General features: G+C 39.6%; 1 protein-coding gene across 1 annotated transcript; it reads left to right on the top strand.

The window, feature by feature from the left end:
* Positions 1 to 9,087: 9,087 nt before the first annotated feature.
* On the top strand, positions 9,088 to 9,750 carry LOC107832480 (uncharacterized). Its single transcript, XM_016660333.1, has one exon. It carries the CDS (start codon positions 9,088 to 9,090, stop codon positions 9,748 to 9,750), a length of 663 nt encoding a protein of 220 aa, XP_016515819.1.
* Positions 9,751 to 24,467: the final 14,717 nt, after the last annotated feature.

Below are 24,467 nucleotides of genomic sequence, written 5' to 3'. Positions count from 1 at the left end.
AGCTATGCCTATTGTGATTCCGGGTCTTCAGGAGACCTTGGCTCAGATTTTGACAGTTTGCACTGGCCTAGCTCAGGCGGTCTCAGCCACTACAGCCGCAGCTACTTCACAGGCCAGGGAAGGCACCCAGACTCCTGTTAATCGCACAACTGAGCAGGTTGTGCAGGGATTACAGACACCGAAAACTGTTCCAGCTCAGCAGGTTGCACCAGTTCAGAACCTTGTGGTCCCAGCTATGCCAGACGATAAGCAGCATCGTCTCGAGAGATTTGGTAGGCTCCAGCCTCCGACATTCAGTGGTGCAGAGGGAGAGGATGCCCAGGGTTTTCTCGACAAGTGTTAGCGTATGCTTCGCACCGCAGGGATTTTGGAGTCGAATGGTGTATCTTTTACTACATTTCAGTTCCAGGGAGCTGCATTTACCTGGTGGGAATATTTTGAGAGGCGTAGACCTGTTGGTGCAGCGCCCTTTACTTGGCAGCAGTTCTCCACTCTATTTCTGGAGAAGTATGTACCTCAATCCCACAGAGAGGAGCTGCGTAGGCAGTTTGAGTGGTTGACTCAGGGAGATATGTCTGTGACCCGGTACGAGATGAGATTTTCATAGTTGGCTCGTCATGCTACTTGGATGATTCCGACGGATCGTGAGAGGATCCAGAGATTCGTGGATGGTCTTAACTACTCTCTCCGCATTTTGATGACTAGAGAGAGAGAGTATTAGGTGTTTCGTTCGAGGGTGTGATTGACATTGCTCGTGATATTGAGACAGTTCTCCGCAGAGAGAGAGAGGAGAGGGAGGCCAAGAGGCCCAGAGGTTCAGGCAGTTTTAGTGGTGCTCCGTCTAGGGGCCAGTTCCAGTGTGGTAGAGGTCGTTCCTTCAGACCTCCTCAGCCGTCCCGTCCAGAGTATAGTAGGACATCTTCAGACCGTGGTCATCAGGGATTTCAGCAGGACCAGTCTTTACTTAACGCTCTCCCAGCTCAGAGCTCATCCTATGCCCCTTCAGTTCAGGGTTCATCTGCGTCGAGTGCATCGGCTGGTCATTCAGATGTGAGGGGTTCCCTCCAGTTCCCTTATCTAGTACCTGGTAGTTGCTACGAGTGCGGAGAGTTTGGTCATATAAAGAGGCAGTGTCCTCAAATTCGTGGTGGTCAGTTTCAGCAGAGGGGCTTGTTACACCTCCTTTTTACCCCGTGCCACCGCAAAGGGGCGCGGAAGGGAGTTTTTCCAATTAAGGGACAATCGAAACGGGATTTATTTATTTATTTCAGAGTCGCCACTTGGGAGATTTATGGTGTCCCAAGTCACCGGTGCCGAATATGACAGTTGAGCGACCGTGCTAGAACCACGGAACTCGGGAATGCCTAACACCTTCTCCCGGGTTAACAGAATTCCTTATCCGGATTTCTGGTGCGTAGACTGTTAAACAGAGTCATTCTTTTCCTCGATTCGTGATTCAACCGGTGACTTGGGACACCATAAATCTCCCAAGTGGCGACTCTAAAATAAATAAATAAATCCCGTTTCGATTGTCCCTTAATTGGAAAAACTCCCTTCAGTAAAAAGGAGGTGTGACAGCTCTGGCGACTCTGCTGGGGACCGAACCCAGAACCACTGATTCAGAGTTCAGAATTCGAGCTTAGATGAATTGTTATATTTGGCTTTATTTATTATTTGATCTTATTACATGTTTTGGCCTAAATGTGCAAAATGATGCTTTTTTACCGCTTTGATATTATTTGAACTGTACATACAAACTGTGCCGAAACCTTCTCTTCTCACCTCCGGGGATATGCTTACTGGTTGAGACTCCCTATTCTGTTAGTGTCATACCCTGAAATAAAAGAGGCTCAGAAAGTTTCTAAGCCGGCTGGCCTTTTGGTTCCCGGAAAGGAGCTCCTTCCTCAACTCGAGTTGTCCGCTCGGGTACACTGTCGACCACGTCACAATCAATGCACCCGTGATTAGCGACACATTTCTACTCCGTTTAGATTTGGAATTGGGTCACATAAATGTGCACCCGAGTTTAAGAAGATAACATTATTAAATACGCGCCTAAAGCGACTAGCGTATCATTATTTTGGATAAGGCCGTGAAATTTGCTAAACGGCCCGTCCCGGAATCTAAGTATTTAATACATACATTTAACGAGGGCCCCACCATTTATGTGTTTATCCAGCGAGGCTCATCTCATTTATTTTAAAAGGACAATCCTAAAGTGACTACATTTTTATTAAGTTTGTCTGTAAAAGAAAATCTCCAAATTAATTACATGCTTAAAAAAGGGACGTGACTTATTAGTTATTAGTCTAAGACAAATGCAAATGGGAAATTGTAATCGAGCTTGTACAAAGGGAGATTATTTCGTTCCTTATTCTATTAGTTAATAACACTAAAGTTGAGATTATGAATAGAACACGAGATTGACACCCGGTAAAATCAAAACAAACCAACTACTCTTTGATTAATTTAAACTAACATTATTAGATGACTTGAACTATTGGAATTGACTATGTGTAATACAAAGCCATTTTTGTTTTTTACTCTTTTTACGACTTGTCGAAGAAATGCGTCAATGCTTAAAAAAGCGACATTAGGCTAACATCAATCACTAACATTCGAGAATATTAGTTACTAACATTATTCACATGTTTGTAGAAATAGATTCAACAGTCCAGTTTATGCATTCCGCAGGCATTTGCATGATATTAATGAATGAGATATCCTAATATACAAATCAGTAGAAAAGCTAGATCAAACTTAAAGCTTCAAATCTTCATGTATATTCATGCTTATGTTTTCGGCTTACAAATGACCAAGGTTACAGCTGTGTACCTGGAAATGGCAATACAAGAAGATGAAAGAGCAGTCAGCAACAGTAGTAACACAGCAAAATACAGCAGTAGAAAGCCCAACACAGTAGCTTCAACACCTCAATCCAGAAATCCCAGCAACACGGAGAAAACTAGTAAAAATGGAGAAGAAAATTAGTCCGAAAATCTCTCTTTGTTTTCTCTTTCTAGCTTTGAACTCTCTCTGGTGTTCTTCCGCTCTCAATATTTCAGAAAATTTGGTTATATTTTTTTTTACTCTCTCCAAAATGAATTCTGTCCATGTATATCTAGTGTATCCAGAGTGTATATCTAGTGTATACCACTCTCTCCGGCACCTCTATTTTTTCTTCTCTCTATCTATTTTTTCCTCTTTTTTGAAACCACTTCTTCCTAAATTTTCTCTTCTATTTATAGCAAAATTTTCGAAATTTTCAGATTTGTTTTTTATTATATGTTTATTTTTTAATTAAAAGAAATCCCACTTACAAATTGCTTTTATTTTTTTAGAAAAAGAAATCCCATCTTTATTTACTTTTATTTTTAAAATTCCAACTTTAATTACTTTTATCTTATTTAAAATCCCACTTTTTATTTTTTTAAAAGAGAATCTCACTTTATTTAACTTTTCTTTAAAAAAACAAACCACTATCTTTTCTTTTTCTTTTAAAAATGCTACTTTCAATTACTTTAAATTTTTTAAATTTTCAGATACCTTTATATTTATTTTTTAATTTCACCCTTCTTTTACTTTTTAATTTTTTTAAAATTTCCACAAAACTTTTTATTTTTTTAAATTTTCTACATTCTTTTACTTTTTTTAAAAGAGAATTCCACCTATTTTTACTTTTATATTTTTTTTATTCAATACTTCCCTTTTTCTTATTTTTAAATCATTCCCGAATTTTTTTTTTTTAAAAAAATAAATATTTTTCGGATTTTTTATATAAAAAAACAAAAAATAATAAAAAAATATTAATAGTGATAATTCACCTTTTAATTTTTTTTGGTATTTTTATCCTATAATAAAAAGTGTAATAAAGCTAAAATAATAGTAGGTTAAAACCCCCTAAAATATTTACATAAAAGAAGTAATAAAAGATTAAATGTTGTCAAAAATTAGGTGTTCACAGGGCCAACCTTCGTCTTCTGCTCCAGTTTCTTCAGCACCCGCTCAGTCAGCTAGAGGTGGAGGTCAGGCATCCAGGGGTCGCCCCAGAGGGGGAGGTCGATCAGGCGGTGGCCAGGCTCGTTTCTATGCTATTCCAGGTAGGACAGATGCTATTGCTTCAGATGCTGTCATTATAGGTATTGTTCCAGTCTGCCACAGAGATGCCTCTGTATTATTCGATCCCGGATCCACCTATTCTTATGTGTCTCATATTTTGCTCATCATTTGGGTACGACCCGAGGGTGTCTTGTTTTACCTGTGCATGTATCTACCCCGGTGGGCGATACTATTATTGTAGACCATGTGTATCGGTCTTGTATTGTGACTATTGGGGGTCTGGAGACCCGAGTTGATTTATTGTTGTTGAGCATGGTAGATTTTGATGTTATTCTGGGCATGGATTGGCTATCTCCGTGTCATGCTATTCTAGACTGTCATGCTAAGACAGTTACTTTGGATATTCCAGGTGTTCCGAGGATCGTGTGGTATGGTATGACTGATTATGTTCCTAGCAGAGTAATTTCCTTCTTGAAAGCCTAGCGTATGGTTGGGAAGGGTTGTCTATCATATCTAGATTTTGTGCGAGAAGTTGGAGCTGAGACTCCTAGTATTGATTCTATCCCAGTTGTGAGGGATTTTCCTGATGTATTTCCTGCAAACCTGTCGGACATGTCGTCGGACAAGGATATCGATTTTGGCATTGACTTGGTGCCAGGCACCCAACCCATTTCTATTCCGCCATATCGTATGGCACCAGCAGAGTTGAAAGAATTGAAGGAGCAGCTTCAAAAGCTCCTAGACAAGGGGTTCATTCGGCCTAGTGTGTCACCGTTGGGTGCGCCAGTTCTGTTTGTGAAGAAGAAAGATGGCACAATGAGAATGTGCATTGACTACAGGCAGTTAAATAAGGTAACAGTGAAGAACAAGTATCCTTTGCCTCGCATTGATGACTTATTTGATCAACTTCAGAGAGCGAGGGTGTTTTCAAAAATTGATCTCCATTCGGGCTATCATCAGTTAAAAATCAGGGACTCGTATATTCTTAAGACAGCTTTCAGGACTAGATATGGTCACTATGAGTTTCTAGTCATGTCTTTCGGGCTGACCAATGCCCCAACAGCGTTCATGCATTTGATGAACAGTGTATTTTGGCCTTATCTGGATTCTTTTGTTATTGTATTTATTGATGACACTCGCGTAGTCAGGAGGAGCACGCCAAGCATTTGCGTGTAGTGTTGCAGAGATTGAGGGAGGAGAAACTTTATGCAAAATTCTCCAAGTGTAAATTTTGGCTAAGTTCTGTGGCATTCTTGGGACATATAGTGTCCAGCGAGGGTATTCAGGTTGATCCAAAGAAGATAGAAGCAGTGCAGAGTTGGTCTCGACCGTCCTCAGCCACAGAGATCCGTAGTTTTCTCGGATTAACAGGCTATTATCGCCGGTTTGTTCAGGGGTTTTCATCCATTGCGTCGCCCTTGACCAAGTTGACTCAGAAAGGTGCTCCATTTGTATGGTCAGACGAGTGTGAGGAGAGCTTTCAGAAACTCAAGACAGTTTTGACCACAACTCCAGTATTGGTTTTACCATCAACTACAGGTTCATATACTATATATTGTGATACTTCGAGAGTTGGGATTGGCTGTGTGTTGATGCAGGAGGGTAGAGTTATTGCATATGCTTCTCGTCAGTTAAAGCCCCATGAGAAGAACTACCTAGAGTTGGCTGCTATAGTTCATGCCTTGAAGATTTGGAGGCACTATTTATATGGCGTATCTTGCGAGGTATTCACTGATCATCGCAGTCTTCAACATTTGTTTAAGCTGAAAGACCTTAATTTGAGGCAGCGGAGGTGGCTTGAGTTGCTAAAAGATTATGACATCACTATTTTGTATCATCCGGGAAAGGCCAATATAGTGGCAGATGCCTTGAGCCGAAAGGCAGTCAGTATGGGTCGTTTGGCATACATTCCAGTTGGGGAGAGGCCCTTTGCAGTTGATGTTCAAACCTTGGCTAATCGGTTTGTGAGACTGGACATTTCTGAGCCCAGTCGGGTGTTGGCTTGTGTGGTTTCTTGGTCTTCCTTATATGACCGCATCAGAGAATGCCAGTATGATGATCCGCATTTGCTTGTCCTTAAGGACAGAGTTCAGCATGATGATGCCAGGGATGTGACTATAGATGATGATGGCGTATTGAGGATGCAGGGCCGTATATGTGTGCCCAATGTAGATGGGCTTAGAGAGTTAATTCTGGAGGAGGCCCATAGCTCGCGGTATTCTATTCATCCGGGTGCCACGAAGATGTATCAGGACTTGAGACGGCAATATTGGTGGAAAAGAATGAAGAAAGATATTGTAGGTTATGTAGCTCGGTGTCTCAACTATCAGCAGGTGAAATATGAGCATCAGAGACCGGGTGGTTTGCTTCAGCGGATGATTATCCCAGAATGGAAGTGGGAGAGAGTTACCATGGATTTTGTGAGTGGTCTTCCTTGGACTTTGAAGAAATTTGATTCTATTTGGGTGATTGTGGATCGGCTGACCAAGTCCGCGCATTTCATTCCGGTGTGTACTACTTATTCTTTGGAGCGGTTGGCAGGGATATTTATCCGAGAGATTGTGCGATTGTATGGTGTTCCAGTTTCTATTATCTCAGATAGAGGTACTCAGTTTACTTCCTAGTTTTGGAGGACTTTTCAGCGAGAGTTGGGTACCCAGGTGGAGTTGAGCACATCATTTCATCCTCAGACGGACGGACAGCCCGAGCGTACTATTCAGATATTGAAGGATATGTTGCGTGCCGGTATGATTGATTTCGGAGGTTCTTGGGATGAGTTTCTGCCGCTTGCAGAGTTTGCCTACAACAACAGCTATCAGTCTAGCATTGAGATGGCACCGTATGAGGCTTTGTATGAGAGGCGGTGTAGATCTCCAGTTGGTTGGTTCGAGCCCGGCGAGGCTAGGCTATTGGGGACAGATTTGGTTCATGATGCCTTAGAGAATGTGAAGGTAATTTAGGAGAGGCTTCGTACAGCGCAGTCGCGTCAGAAGAGTTATGCGGACCGGAAAGTTCGAGATGTGTCCTACATGGTTGGTGAGAAGGTCTTGCTGAAGGTTTCGCCCATGAAGGGTGTTATGAGATTTGGAAAGAAAGGAAAGTTGAGTCCATGATTCATTGGACCTTTTGAGGTACTTAGGAGGATTGGGGAGGTGGCCTATATGCTTGCTTTGACACCCAACTTGTCGAGTGTGCATCCGGTATTTCATGTTTCTATGCTCCGGAAGTATGTTGGGGACCCGTCCCATGTTTGGATTTCAGCACGGTTCATTTGGATGGTGATTTGACCTTTGATGTGGAGTCAGTGGCTATTTTGGGTCGTCAGGTTCGGAAATTGAGGTCAAAGGATATATCTTCTGTAAAAGTGCAGTGGAGAGGTCGGCCCATGGAGGAAGCTACCTAGGAGACCGAGCGAGAGATGCAGAGCAGATATCCTCACCTGTTTGAGGCTTCAGGTATGTTTCTTGACTTGCTCGAGGACGAGCGTTTGTTTAAGTTGGGGAGGATGTGACGACCCGACCCGTCGTCTTATGAGTTACCGCCCCGTTTTCCCCATTTTTATGCTTCTTCATGTTTCGTTATCGGTATTCGGTGTTAGAGTTAAATCGGATTGGCTTTGATAGGAAATGAGACACTTAGTCTCTTTAAGGAAGGCTTGTTTTGGAAAAAGTCAACCGGATGTTGACTATTGAGTTAGAAGGCTCAGACGTGATTTCTGGTGATTCAGTTAGCTTCGGGGGATGATATGTGGCTTAGGAGTGTGATCGGAATTTATTTTGGAGGTCCAGAGTAGAATTAGGCTTGAATTGGCGAAGTTAGTATTTTGGCGAATTCCGGTTGGCAGGTGAGATTTTGATACGGGGGTCGGAATGGAATTCCGAGAGTTGCAGTAGCTTCGTTAGGTGATTTTGGATGTGTGTGCAAAATTTCAGATCATTCGGAGGTGTTTTGGTCGGGTTTTTGATCAAATGCGTATTTCGGAAGTTTTTAAGAAATTAGGCTTGAATTCAATGAGTTTTGGGTAATTTAATGTTGTTTGAGGTATTTTGATGATTGGAAGTGGTTTGAATAATGTTATGAATTATGTTGGCATGTTTGGTCGGGGTCCCATGAGGCTCGGATAAGTTTTGGAAGAGTTTTTGGAAGATTTTTGCCGTTTGAGCATAAGCATGTAATGATCCAAAGGTCCATTTTTAGTTCTAGAGATCGAAATTTTATTTCGAGATTTCCAGAATTTAAATAATGAATTATAGGAGTGATTTGGAAAGTTTGGTCTAATTTCATCAAGTCGCGATTGAGTTTTTGACATAAAATATGAGTTAATTATTTAACGAGAAAAATGAGTATTGAACTGAGCAAAAGAGCTCCGAATTGAGTTCCAATTGAAGGTCTATGTTCGTACTATTATTTTTGACCCATAGGAACAAGAATCATCGAATTCTACAAAAATATTTCTCCATTTATCTGCTCTCTATATCTCTTCTCTCCCCTTCTCTCAGAACCTTCCAGAAGACTCCATGGCAACTCTGAAGGTCTGAGCTTGGATGTACAATTCTCTTATGGTATCAAAGCACGGGTATCAGCTCACATTCCTCTCAGTGTTTCAAAATCTAGTTCTGAATCTCACTTGAATTTCGTCGATCTCCAAAGCTTCGGCTGTTGCCGCCCATTTCTGAAACTCGTCTCAAAATTGATGGTCTCTGATTCAATTGAGGACTTTATACTTCACAATTTCATCAAATTCAAACCTCGCACATGGATATCGATCAAAATGAAGAAACGAGCCCTAGCACGAGCAGAAATGACCAGTTGGTCATTGATACTGGTAATCCCCTTTACATCCATCCTTCTGATAGTCCTGGAATGACCTTAGTACCAGTTCCGTCTGACGGAATTGGATGTCGCTTATGGAGAAGAAGCGTGTTGCGAGCTTTGTCAGTTAAGAACAAATTAGGGTTTATAAATGGGGAATCTAGAAGACCTAGCCCCGATTCACCTTAATTCCGCCAATAAGACAGGCGTGATGATATGGTGATCTCATGGATCCTCAATTCCCTCGCTAAGGAGATTTCTGATAGTGTGGAATATGTAAATGACTCGGTTGAGCTGTGGAGGGAATTAGAAAATCATTATGACCAAACAGATGGAGCAAAGTTGTATCAGATTCAAAAGGAGATTAATGACCTTGCACAGGGTTCCATAGACATTACTATGTACTATACACGAATGAAAAGACTATGGGAGGAACTAAGCACTTTGAGTATCAAGTCTCAGTGCAGCTGCAACTGCACATGCGGGGCAAAGGAAACCATGCACAAGGCAGAGCAAGATCCATGGCTTATCCAATTTTTGATGGGACTAAATGAGGTCTACACAATAGTGCGAGGAAGCATTCTTATGATGAAGCCTCTGCCTTCTATGGCTCAGGCCTTTTCTCTGTTGATACAAGAAGAGAAACAAAGGGAATTCAAGACCAATAGTCAGCTGAATCTAGATTCCACTTCACTACATGTTAATGCAAGTCCACAACATCAAAACCCATATGGAGCCAGGAACTTCAAGACACATTATACAACCAACAACAATAATAAGAGTCGCCAATTCTATGATTATTGTAAAAGACCAAGACATACGAGGGAAAAGTGCTACAAGTTACATGGATACCCTCAAGGCAGTTCTTACAACAATTAGAACCTCAATTGTGCCAATGCACAGCCATATAATCAAGGGAACAACCAAAACTACAAGTTCAATAGGGGAAAGGGTCCGTGGCAAATGTATATGGAACTCCAGCTGATATAATTCATGGGAGTGGAGATGATCAGGACCTTGCAGGAAAATCAGAATGTCAACCTAACAAAAGAACAGTATGAGCAGATAATGGCCTTGCTGCAGCACTTTCAAGTAGGACATGCGGGAGGATCTTCCAACAATAGCAATATCACCACTAGTAGTGCAAACTTTGCAGGTATTGTTGTCTGTACTTATTCCATTGATTTTGACAAGCCTTTATGCAAATGCTTTGAATCAAAGGCTGATCTTTGGATCATAGACTCAGGAGCATCTAACCACATGACCTTTAACAAACATGCACTCACTAACATCACTAGATTACCCTATCCTCTATTGATAAGTCTACCAAATGGTTATTGAGTAAGAGTTCTTGAATTTGGAGATGTGATACTCTCTTCAGATATTGTCCTACATAGGGTTCTTCATGTTCCATCATTCAAGTGTAACTTGATTTCTGTTCACTCCCTTGCAGTACATCTTTGATGTCTTGTATTGTTCAGTGGTACACTTTGTCTGTTGCATGCCCCTTCAGTGAAGAGGCCTCAGGTGATTGGTAACAGCAAAGAAGGTCTGTATTATCTCTGTTCCAGGTACTTGAGGGGTAAAAGGACCACTTTACCTTCTACTGTTTCAACTTCCTACTGCAATTGTATTCCTGCTCCCAATGTAAATAGTCACGAGTCTGTTAGTCATGCTCATTCATATCACACTCCTCAATCTGTAGACACTTTCATTTCAAATAAGAATGAGTCCTTATGTGTGTTTGATAAACATGATGTAAATTCTCTATGGCACAATAGGCTTGGTCATGTTCCTTTTGTTAAGATGAAAGGAATATCCTCAATTCCTGCTAAGTTTGCACCAAGACAACCCTTCATTTGTCCTATATGCCCTATGGCAAGACAAACCAGACTCCCATTTCCTCAAAGAACCAGCACCACATCCAAATTATTTGAACTGGTAGACATAGATATATAGGGTCCTTACATTGTGACCACCCATGATAACTACAAATATTTCCTTACACTAGTGGATGACTTCAGTAGGTCCACTTGGACACATCTATTGAGTTGCAAAAGTAATGCTCTTCAGGCGGTAAAAGCTTTTGTGTCCATGATTGAAAACCAATTCAATACATCCATAAAATCATTAGATCTGATAATGGCTTGGAGTTTATCAGCCATGAAGCCTCTTCATTTTACCAATCTAAAGGAATTATACATCAAAAGACATGTCCCTATACACTACAACAGAATGGTGTAATAGAGAGAAAACATAGATACCTTCTTGAGACTGTCAGGGTTCTCATGTTCTAGTCTAAACTCCCAACCAGATATTGAGAAGAGTGTATCCTAACAGCCACCTATCTGATTAATAGGCTGCTAACTACTTACCTTAACAACAAATGCCCCTTTGAGTTATTATACCAAAAGAAGCCCAATTATTCTCACTTGAGAAACTTTGGTTGTCTCTGTTACCCCACTGTGCCCAAAATATACAGAAACAAATTTGAACCAAGAACTACCCCACATATCTTTGTAGGATATCCCTTTGGTACAAAAGGATACAAGGTACTAAACCTAGCCACCAAGAGAATTCACATTTCTAGAGATGTGATCGTTTATGAAAATGTTTTTCCATTTTCCTTAGGTTCTAATAATGCCTCCTTCCCTGTTGTCCTTAAAACAGTCTCATTTCCTAACTATTCTAAGGACAGCAGTCAAGTTTCCCCTATAAACATTGGATAAAGTCCCGATAGTGTCATATCTCCAGGGATAAAACACCACTCTGAATCATCCACCAATAATACACCTTTTTCAAATGGTAATAGTCCACAGAATTCACCTACAGATGAACAATCAAAAGCACCAGTTCTGAGAAACTCCAGCAGAACTTATCAAACTCCTACCTACTTAAGAGATTATGTTTACCAATTACCTAGTAATGCCACTCAACTATCCAATGCATCTCATTGCATCCCTTCACTAAATGCCCTATTTTCTAATCATCATCACATCACTCCTGATGCTCTATTTTCTGAAAGTCAGCACTTGATGCTAAGTATTTGTCATGATAATGAGTCATCTTCATATGAGGAGGTAGCCCTCAATCCTGCTTGGCAAGATGCCATGACACAGGAATTTGAGGCACTTCATGCCAATCATACTTGGGATTTGGTCCCTTTGCCATTTAGAAAGCAAACAATAGGCTGTAGGTGGGTATACAAGATCAAACATAAAGCAGATAGAAGTATTGAGAGATTTAAAGACAGGTTGGTAGTAAAGGGTTACACTCAACAGGTTGGGATTGATTATACAGAGACCTTCTCTCCTGTTGTGAAAATGACAGCTGTCAGAGTTCTAGTCACAGTGGCTGTTAAGAAGGGCTGGGATATATTCTAATTGGATGTAAACAATGCCTTCCTCCATGGATACCTACATGAGGAGGTATACATGGAGGTCCACCTAGACTTGTAGTTGATCAATGCAGCCAAAGTAAAGTGATATGCAAGCTAAACAAGTCACCATATGGACTAAAGCAAGTCAATAGACAATGGTATGCAAAGTTGACTGAAGTATTGTCTTCAAAGGGGTATCAACATTCTGAAAATGATCACTCCTTTTTCTGCAAGAAAACTTCCACATCCATCATCTTTGTAGATGTATATGTTGATGATGTTATCATCACTGGAACTGACCCAGAGGAGATTGCAAGCTTGAAGGTTTTCCTTGATCAAAAATTTAGAATAAAGGACTTGGGCAGACTTCATTATTTGCTGGGTTTAGAGGTCCTATACAAACCTGATGGCATCCTTATATCTCAAAGGAAGTTTGCTTTGGATTTTCTGAAAGGAATACCAGTGTTTTGATTACAGCAGTCTCCTCACCTCTTGACCCTACTGTCAAGCTAAAGGCACAAGAGGGTAATCTCCTACAAGATCCCACATACTATAGAAAGTTAGTAGGAAAACTCAATTTTCTCACCAATACCAGGCTGGATATAGCCTACAGTGTGCAACTCTTAAGCCAGTTTATGCAGGCTCCAAGGGATACTCATTTGACTGCAGCATTCCACCTCCTTAGGTATCTCAAAAAGGATCCTAGCTTGGGTGTATTCTTCTCCAACAGTCCTGACTGCTCAATCAAGGCCTATTGTGATTCAGACTGGGCAGCCTACCCAGACTCTAGGAGATCTGTTACTGGGTACACTGTTCTAGTAGGAGACAGTCCTATCAGTTAAAAGTCTAAGAAACATGAGACTGTTTCCTTGTCCTCAGCTGAAGCAGAGTACAGATCCCTCAGGAAAGTAGTTGGGAAGTTGGTGTGGTTGAGCAGGCTGTTTGCAGAGCTTACTCTTGCCCAATCAGGACCCATTCGGGTGTTTTGTGACAGTCAATCTGCCATACATATTGCCCATAATCCAGTATTTCACGAAAGAACCAAGCACATTGAAGTCGACTGCCATATTGTGAGGAACAAGCTACAAGAAGGTCTCATCTCTTTTCATCATGTGAATACTCACAATCAGTCGGCTGATATTCTTACCAAATCCCTCACAGGGGTCAAACATTTAGCTGTCCTAGGCAAGTTGGCTGTGAATACCTCACCTCCAACTTGAGGGGGGTATTGAGTATTGAGTATAATTGTTATTTGTACATTTTTTACTGTATTGCATACTTAGTTAGCCTATGCTTAGTTAGCTTAGTTAGTGGCTTAGTAAGTAAATAGCTTGGTCAAATAGACAACATGTATATATATACTTGTACAATTACTGAAATGAAATGAAGGTTCATTTCTACAAAAATATTTCTCCATTTATCTGGTCTCTCTATCTCTTCTCTCCCCTTCTCTCAGAACCTTCCAGAAGACTCCATGGCAGCTCTGAAGGTCTGAGCTTGGGTGTACAGTTCTGTTAGTAACTTCGGTTTATCTATGTTTAAAATAAGATACATCTAATGAGTCAACTGCTTTCTTAGTGATTTGGGGATTGGCAATACATGCATTCACTTCTTTTGCAATTAAATCCAGTTAATTTCTGTCTGGTGTAATAATCCTTTTTACATGTTCCCTTTTTAATACTATTTGTTGTGGCAGAAAAAAGAGATTGGAAGGCGAAAAGAAAAGAGGATCATAACTCAAGGTAAATATGATTAAAAGGTATGCCAGCCTTTTGCATTGTATAGTTCTTGCCTTTCTTTTCTTATGCCAATGCCAACTAAAATGTGTAGGTATTTTTTGTCATAATTGTGTCTTTGTCGATCTATGACTAATTGTTGTTTGATATAGTATATGAGCATTCACTGGGTAGAGATTATTGGTTTTATTTTTGTCATTTATTGTTGCGAGTATTAAGCCCCGATTGTTTTTGGTTTATCAACAATTGAATAGATCAAAAATAAAAAATAAAAAACTGAATAGATTAAAAGTATTGAAATGATTACAATTAGTTAAAATACTTTCTATTGTTTTGCCTCCAATATAAATTTCGTTTGCACTCTTTTAACAAGTTATTGGAATACTTGGTTGCGTAATTGATACTACTCCTATTCTACAATAACTAAAGTTATTTAAACGTATTAAGTAAAATAATAATAGCTATTGTCAGCATGAGATGTTAAGTTGTTTCAAATTATTTTAGATTATTATCTATATCAAACAATATAGTTAATCAAATTTAGAAAGTACAAAATATGTCTTATAGTATACTATTATATATGTACTATATTTGCTTTATCGACCTAATTAACTATAGCAGGCTAAATCAAAACCGCAACCAAAATAGATCTAAAAGAATAATATGTACCTATTAACAAGGAACAAAAATATTCATTTGATTGATGATAAAAGTATTAGTAATCGAAAGAAGCATGATACAACCATGATAAAATATGTCAGTATATACATGATGCTGCTAAATTAATAAGATAAACTATTGAGAGTATGAGACGAAGCACCGATGACCAAGCGTCACACAATTAAAATAGTTGACAAGAACTTTTGAAATATAATATACGTCATAACCTTTAGTTTTGGTGGAAAGGTCATGATCTTTGAAGGATATTTTTGTAAACCATTGCCGAGTTTTCCAAAATTCACAAGATTTTGAAATTAAATTTGTGGCCGTTAATGAAAAGGTTCAGCTCAAAACCAATATGAGAGTAAGAATAGATCAAAATTTCAGTTGCTTCTTAGTTTGCGTTAGTGACAAGGAAGAGCAAACAGTAAAAGACAATTTATAATTTTTTTCTTACTTAAATGGTTTTCAAATACAAATTGTGGTAGTAGGATAGAAGGCTATCTTAGCAAACAAAAATGAATATGTAAATCAACTAAAGAAAATGTTGCTAAAAAAAAAAGGTAGCCCGATGCATTAAGTTCTCACTATGTGCAGGAGTTAGAGAAGGGTAAAAAAATATTGCTAACAAGTTTGTTGTAAAAGAAAGACATTTATTAGTTTTGACTCTGCAGAAGACTGTACCAACTACTACTAAGAAAAATACCCGAACACGCTAACTGCAACGATCACGCCACACACACTTGTGCCTACAAATGCAACAATAAATTAGATATATTTATGTTTCCTTAAACGTGTTAGTTTTAAAAGAAAATGTACCTATCCTGCTAATTGAAAATTTGAACCCTTCAAATGTCTTATGCAACAGTACAATGACGATCAATAGAGGATTTAAAAATGATGTCATACATGCAAAAATTACACCTGTATCTAATCAAACTTTGTTCTCCGACGATATCCTATCTTGACCGCAACAAATAAGAGACTATGCAACAGTTTATATTGATCATTCATAAAAACTTGTACTTTGTTCTTTCATGTATAATTGTTTGCTCAATACTTTATTTTATTGATAGGAGCATTATTTTATAAAATTATGTATAGCATGACTTGGCATATACGTGCAACGCACGTGCGGAGAAACTAGTCATCATCATATCATCATACTATATTATAAGTGTGAAGCCCCAAAGTTGAAATTGAATTACCAAAATGTCCATTAAAAACCGAAAGACTATTTTACCCTTATACTAACTATATATATTCTCCATTCATATAGTGTACAAAAATGTAAAAATGCTCATAACTATAATAAAGTCATTGAGCTTCTCTTACTCCTTCCCGTACAGATGAAAAAATGCAATGTATTTGATTCTTTTAAACTTTGTAAGTTTTATTGGGATTTAATGTACATTGTAATACATAATACTCTTTGGAATCCAAGCAGACATTAAACGGTCTGCTTTTTCATATCAAGTTAATGAACGTTTCAAACTTTTTATTATATCTTAGTTATACATCTCTTGAAAGCTACCGTTTCATTTCCACAGTAATTTCATCCAAAAATAGTTACATGAACTCAAATTATTTTCATCCAATAAATGAGTAGTGTAACTACCAAAAGATAAATGTAAAACAAGAAAAAGAGGGTCGCGCAAAGATTCTTGAAGGAAACCAGAAGAAGTGCCCATTATTCGTCATATTTTTATTCAGATGGCAGGCTTAATAAAGGTTCTCTCACGGCAAACTTGCGTCTCTCATATTTAACTCCATCTTGGTGAGTTCCATATTAGTGCTTCATTATTGGAGTTTTAATTTTTTATATTTCATGATTCTTTGTATGTTTTATCAAGTTAATTTTTAGTTTGTCTTTTATTTCCACAAGTATCCTTCAGTATTAAAATTATTTGTCTTTGTGAGGCGTTTTTGATTACTGCAAAACTTCATATTGACAGATTTAGCTATTTTTTATCTAATCTAAATATGTATGTCTTCAAATTTTAGAGTCTTGCTTTGGGGTTTAAAGAAAACATATACAAATTGAAATTCCAAAAGATGTGTCAAAGATAAACTTTTATTTTGTCATTATCATTTCGTAAACTTGGCCTTTTAGATTCTCAATACTTAATTGTAATTTTTTAATTATAAGTGCAGTTGTATTAGAACCATTTGGTAGAGAGAAAAATGAAATAGGTGCAGTGAAACACAAAGTCAATAGAAAATTCGGAATAAATTTAATGTTTTTTAATATTTAAAGTCTTGTAATATTTGTGGATGTTTGTATTAATTCAAGTTTGTCTTCCGTTGACTTCTATCAAGTAAACTTACCAAAATTGATAGGCAGAATTGTTGGATTAAAGTAGGAGGCCATGAAGATTGTCAAAAATTACAACTTCGATAACAAGATATTCATTAAGTCCCGTATTAGTCTATTAACACCGGAAAAAATAACAAAAATACAGATTGTAATTTTTTGCAAATTTGAAGTATTAGTCTATCAACATTGCAGGTATTAGATACACGTGTATAACTAGTATTTATAAAAGATCCTCTCCGATAACTTTGGCCGCTTTGGACGATCATCTTCTTCCTTGTTGTCCACTTAATTCAACTTAATTTCTATTGCTTGATGCATTTGATGAAGTTAGATAATGAACTCAAACATAATTGTGCCTTGAATAAATCCAAATCGCAATATGACACGTGCTATCTACTAACTAAACTCCCGTTCTGACACATGTCTTGGTTTCTCGAATCACGATAGTTTAACGCAGTGTGAAACTTACTATAATTAAACAATTCATATTTCTGTTATTCGATTTTGTTTGTTGTTTGCAATAATCTGAAAAATGAACCTAATTCTTTTCTAACTAAATTGTCATCTCCCTTGTGGGCCTTCATTCATGCAGTAAAAGGTTGTTATTCTCAACTTCACGAACCAGTCTACCAGGTCTGACCCAAGAGCCCCACATTTTTGTCATGGCAACAATCATACGGGTGTTTGAAATCATGGTATTTAATTTGCCTCCCTCCCCTCCTCCCATGCAGGATCTTCAAACGATTTCACTGTTTAAAGCTATTTTAGGCTGTCACGATCCCAACTTCCCTTCCTGGGAAGTCGTGACGGCACATAATTTCTAAAATCCGATAAAATATAAGTCACAAGCTCTAAGTAATAGAACTGAATAATCCTATACATCACTGTCTATAATAGGGTAATGAAATAAGGAAATCAGGATAGAAGGGACTCCAAGGCCTACAGACGCTAGCAGGTATACCTTGAAGTCTCCACGCTTGGACTCAAATCACCTAGACTGGTAGAATGTATCTGGATCTGCACAAAAAGATGTGCAGAAGCGTAGCACGAGGATACAACAATGGTACCCAGTAAGTGCTAAGCCTAACCTCAGTAGAGTATTGACGAGGTCAGCTTAAGGCCCTACTGGAACAAATAAGCAGACTGTACAAGAGTATGGCAATATAACAATGATAATAATAAAATTTAAAAAACGTATAGCAAATAAAGGCTAGCTACACGGAACTAAAGCAAGTAGAGCAACATGGAGAAAACAAGAAATAATATGCAAAGGAAACAAACAACCAAAGTCAAATACAACAAATAGAGAAAGAGTAACAAGGGGAACTACTGAGGTACCGCCTCGTAGTCCCAAATCACAAGAATAACTCATAATCTTTCCTTATATCACCAAAGGAGCCTTTGCATTTAGTTTTGAAAATTATTTTTTCCGAGTAGTCTGTGAAAGTGCACCCCTCCTGAGTCTAGACAATCCTCACCAAATGACGAGTGTCACCACACTCAAAACAAGACCTTGGAGGATGTGGCTGCTGGAATTGGCTCGGGCGTGATTAGCTGGACTCACCGCTGAAAGCACACCATGCAGGAGGTGCACTAGACAGTGGCAGTGCATAATGAGGAACCTGTTGCCTGGGAGTAGCCAGAATACCACTGGGAGCTAGAAGTGCTGAATGAATAGGGCACCTTACTAGCCCCTACCATGATGGGCTACAACTGGGGCACGAGCACCACTATATGTGCCAAAATCTCGAGGCCTCTTGGCCTCCCTCTCTTCTCTTTCACGGGATCAGATATCCTTCAATCTCCCAGCGATCTCCACTACTTGATGGTATGCGATGTCTATGTCCAACTCTCGTGCTATGCTAAATCTGATACCAGGGTTGAGCCCCTCAATAAATTGACGGACTCTCTCTCTAACAGTAGTAACCTATCACTACCCTAAAACCTGCCCGGTCGTGATGGCGCCAATCGTGAAACTAGACCAGCCGACACAACTCTCGAATTAATCGTTTATTAATAAAAGTCATTTTTAAATGTTTACTTAATCAAATATTTCATAATGAAAGTCTAAATAAACAGTGCGGAATAAATACACAAGCTCGACATCGAGGTGTCACAAGTCACGAGTATCTACTAAGGTCTAAATACAACAAAGAGTCTAAAAATGTACTAAATACAGTCTAAGGAAGAAAAGAGGGAAAAAAGCAGTGCTGCGAACGTCGGGCAACTACCTTGCTAACTCCGATAACTTTGCCACTGAGCATTCAACACCCACTACCCGGTCCAGAAACACCTAAATCTGCACACAAGGTGCAGGGAGTAATGTGAGTACACCAACTCAGTAAGTAATAAAAGTAAATGAAAGCTGAGCAGTAAGAAAACACGTAAACTACGTCATAACACTACAACAAATGCAGTATATTTCCAAAATAGTATAGAAATCATTTAATTCGTAAATCAAGCTCAGTTTCAGTAAAACCTTTTAAAACAACTTTCAATAGTTTCAAATGAGTGATAAAATAGTGAGTAAAAATGATGAAAACATAAACAGCCTCTCGGCAAAACATGTACCATAAACCGCTCCTCAGGCATAATATCGACGGAACCAGCCCCTCGGGCTACCTCACAATCACTCGTAACCAGCCCCTCGGGCACAACATGAATTAAGAATCGCTCCTTAGGCTTCAATATGAAACAACAATAGCCCATCGGGGTACAACATATCACTCACACTAGGTACCCGTTCTCACTAGGGGTGTACAGACTCCGGGAGGGGCCTCTTACAGCCCAAGCGCAATAACAAGCCATCTCGTGGCATAATCAAATAGGCTCTCGGCCTCATATCAAGACACGACGTAACAAATTAGGCCCTCGGTCTCATAACCATAAATCAGTACCATACTACTGTAGTGCGCAGCCCGATCCCATAATATTCTCACAACACAGGCCCTCAGCCTCACTCAGTTAGAAATCTCTCATGCCACTCGGGCAAACAGTAAAACATGATGCTCAGCCCAAAATATCATTTATAATATCAAAACGGAGTAAATATGGCTGAGTTATGAAAATAGTAGAATACAGCATGACTGAGTACAAATATGAAGCAAAAACAGTGAGGAATAGTAGTAAAAATCCCCTAAGGGTCCAAAACAATTGGAACGAAGACCAAATATGACATTCAGCCCAAAAAACGGTAATAATTTCAAAAATACAATGATATCAAACAACTTACAATCAAATACGCAGCTTAACAGTCATATGGAACGGACTAAGTCACAATCCCCAACGGTTCATGAACCCACACTCGATATCTAGTGTGTGTGCATCACCTCAAAGTACCACAACGATGTGAAGTCCGGGGTTTCATACCCTCAGGACAGACATTTACAATCATTACTTACCTCAATCCGGTCCAAACTCTAGCCGGCGATGCCCTTGCCTCTCGACTTGGTCTCCAAATGCTCCAAATCTAACCAAATACAGATTTATACCATCAAAATATGCTAAGAGAACAAAGCTCACTCAAAAATAACCAATTTACATCAAAAATTCCGAAATTGGCCAAACCCGGCCCCGGGCCCATGTCTCAGAATCCGATAAAAATTACATCAATAAACTCCTTATCTTCCCACGAGTTCATCCATATCAAAAGTACCAAAATCCGACTACAAATGACCCCTCAAACCCTTACTCAAAGGTCTCCAATCTCAAGCCCTAGTTTCTTCAATATTTACCTCAATGAAGTCCCCTCTGATTCCTTCTCCAAAATCCCCCCAAAAGCTCCAAAATCGATTTAAAAATGGTGAAGAAAGACTGAAAATCGCGAAGGAGGATTTATATACTTTCTAACCCAGGGATTCCGCACCTACGGTCCTATTTCCGCTTCTACGGTCTAACTCACCCATTTGTGATTTTCACTTAAAGGCCCAATTCCGCATCTACGACAAGACTCCCGCACCTACGCTATCGCAGATGCGCTCCAGTGACCGCTTTTGCGGTTCCAGCTGACTTATCTCTTTGCCGCATCTGCAGCTCCATCTCCGCTTCTGTGAGCCCGCACCTGTGGTCCCCTAGCCGCAGGTGCAGTTATGACAGCAATAGGAAATCTTCAGCTGCCAAACCCAACTAAAAATCGTCCGTCAACCATCCGAAATCACCCCGAGGCCCCCGGGACCTCAACCAAAAGCACAACCAAGTCATGTACCACTATCCAAACTTATACCAATCTTCACAACACCTCAAACAACATCGAATAAACCAAATAACATCGGATTCAAGCCTAAGGTTCCAAGAATCTTTTGAATTCCGCTTTTGATCAAAAAGTCTACCAAACCTCGTCCAAATGACCTGAAATTTTGCACACATGTCACACTTGACACAACGAACCTATTGCAACTTATGGAATTCCATTCCGACCTCTATATCAAAATCTCCCCTATCAACCGAAAAAACCAAAATTTCAAATTTCGCTAATTCAAGCCTAAATTTAATCTGGACCTCCAAAATGCATTCCGATCACGCTCCTAAGTCCCAAATCACCTAACTAACCAAATCATAAAAATTCAAATCCGAGATCATACAGTAACAAGTCAAAACTTTCAAATTTTAAGCTTCAAACTGAGAACTATTCTTCCAAACCCATTTAGATTACCCTGAAAACCAGAACCGACGATTTACATAAGTCATAATACATCACACGGGGCTAGTTATGCTCAAGAACTGGCAAGAGAAGTGCAAAATCTCAAAATGACTGGTCGGGTCGTTACATCCTCCTCCACTTAAACATACGTTCGTCCTCGAACGTGCCCAAAATTGTTCCAAAACCATCAAATTTCTATTTAACCTCACCATGCACATACCCGGGGGTGATTCCACGTCACCCTATCTCATATAGGCCCGATAACACAACATAACTGAAGTTCCGCAATCCAACCTAGCCCATAAACCTTAGAATTACATTTCTACTCCTGAAATCATCTACAAGATTAGAATCTCTTATTTATACTCTGAATAATCCCAAACAAGCTGTAACAAACCATACCTGCAACCTCAGATGCAATTACATGATATACCACATAACTCAAACAATCGTAGCGATAATTTCTAATCACAACAGTTGCTCAAAACAACCGAATATCGATAATAAGCCTCTTATCCAATAAAGCCTCATTCCAACACTCTTGTATACTGCAAATGATAAATGAAACACATAGAAAGTCATAACCATTCCTCAGATCAACCATTCGTGAAGCCACTTCTCCTTTGGCAAGGACTATAGCAAACTTCTAAGCCGAACATCGATATTATCCTCCCAACACGCCGAAACGGAATCCGTTTGTATTCATTCTAGATCCTAACAATCTCATCTAATCCAACACAACTACTCTGGTGACATGACACATAAACACAATCTAAAGCCACAACTCGTGCAATCTGTGCACTAATAAGCAACAATCCGAACGTACTCAAATCATGAAAATGACTTAAATGAGAGAGTTGTACCATAATCTCACCAGTACCACCACACACAATGCTAAGAACTCGTCACACATCGTAGGAACAGAACACACGAATCTAACTCAAAGGATCATACCTCCATATAACTTCACTGAAATGTGCGACCCTATCCAAACACCGGTTCACATAAAACACCTTAAGTAACTATGCTCAAAGTCGACAACCACGCGCAATTTGATGTCCAAAACCAAAGAAAATCATCATAATCATGGTGAATCAATTGACATAACATTACACAACCCGAAAGGACACAACCGATATGCCATCCACCGAGCAATACCCAATACTCTCCCCGCTCGAATTCCACTAAGAGACCCCAATAAAATCGCACCACCTGTGCCTATAACCAACAAATCCTAACACCTCGCAACACGGAAAGGTAACTCATAGATCTCCCCAAATCACCAATAATCTCAATAACAATCGAATCAACACATCTCTCAACAATAATAACTCAGAGTCAACCAAGTTGACTCAAGTTAGAACACCCATCCGTATTGGCCTACCAATGAACCCCTTATCAAGGAATTCCTGAAGTTGCTCCTTCAACTCCTTTAACTTTGTCGGTGCCATACAATACGATGCCCGACACCAAATCAATACCGAAATCAACAACCCTATCAGGCGACATGCCCGACAGCAGGAAACACGTCCGAAAAATCTCTCACCACCGAATCTGAATCAATGGTAGGAGTCTTTGCACTGACATCCATCAGGAAGGCCGAATAAGAAAGACAACCCTTTCCAGCCATCCGATGGGTCTTAAAAAAATGAAACCACCCTACTAGGCACATAATCCGTCGAACCTCGCCACCCAATCCTTGGAATTCTTGGCATAGTCAGTGTTGCCGCCTTAGCGCAATAGCCTAGAATAACACGACACAGAGACAACCAGTCCATACCCAATATCACACCAAAATCTAAGCATACTAAGCAATAAGGATCCACTCGGGTCTCCAAACCTCCATTAGTTACCACAAAAGGCCGATATACGCAGTCCACAACCAGGACCTAACTTGTTTATGAGAACTCCCAGTCTCCAAATCCATACAACACGTGAATCACCATATCCGATCCCAATCCACCGTCCGAATATACAACAAAACTCTAATACCCATTCATCCCATGAGAGGTACTTCTATAATTCTTCTGTGCCACCAAACAAACTCGAATATCAGCAGTCGATCCAACCAGAGAGTGCCGCAATACTAATAATGTATCCTCAACTCAAATACATCGCCCTTGCTAAAATGTATACCCTCATCAAGCCACACCAATTAGTGATCTCATTTATCTAGTCATCTGAACTATCCATGATACCTAAGAATTTGTGACCTTCCTTTCAAAACTGAACCGTGACCTTACACATGCAAATCTCAATCCTACACAACACACCGCATATACCATACCATCCTAGGATAAATATGAGAACTTCATATCCCTTCCGAGCCATAAGCAACTACGTTCTCACTAGCCAAGAACTTTCCATTGATCCCATCTAGAAGAAAATCACTACACATCCCACGCTCCTCACGCTCGTAGAAAATGTACATCTCTAACCGTGGTAGAAACCATCAAGAACTCTCCGAATTCCATTTGCACAAAACTAAACCATCAAGACTGAATCCTTCCAACTCATCTAAGCTACGTAGTCCACTAAAACCCAAGAGAATTGTCGCGCAATACCTGTAGAAACTCATTACCTCATAAGCACCCAAAGAACTAATCATATCCTTATACCATACCGATCCGGCCTACTACCAAGATATCCCATCTATCCAAGTTCCTTTTGATTTACCTTCAACATGATACTTCTTCTTGCTATAAGACCACAATTACTCAGCCCAGACTCACCACACGAGACCCAAGCATAAAACCACATCGTCTAAGGCTCATACGTCGCTGGATACTCTCCTAAATATTCCCAATGCACCGCATTCAAAATACCGACCCTGAAGTGACTCCCTGCAAACCCAAAGCCATTACC

Source organism: Nicotiana tabacum, chromosome 3 (assembly GCF_000715075.1).
Source record: "Nicotiana tabacum cultivar K326 chromosome 3, ASM71507v2, whole genome shotgun sequence".
Lineage (NCBI taxonomy): Eukaryota > Viridiplantae > Streptophyta > Magnoliopsida > Solanales > Solanaceae > Nicotiana > Nicotiana tabacum.
This window is presented reverse-complemented; position numbering and strand designations above follow the sequence as displayed.

Coding starts and splice junctions, on each gene's coding strand:
- LOC107832480 (XM_016660333.1), top strand. CDS start 9,088: ATGGTGATCTCATGGATCCTCAATTCCCTCGCTAAGGAGATTTCTGAT.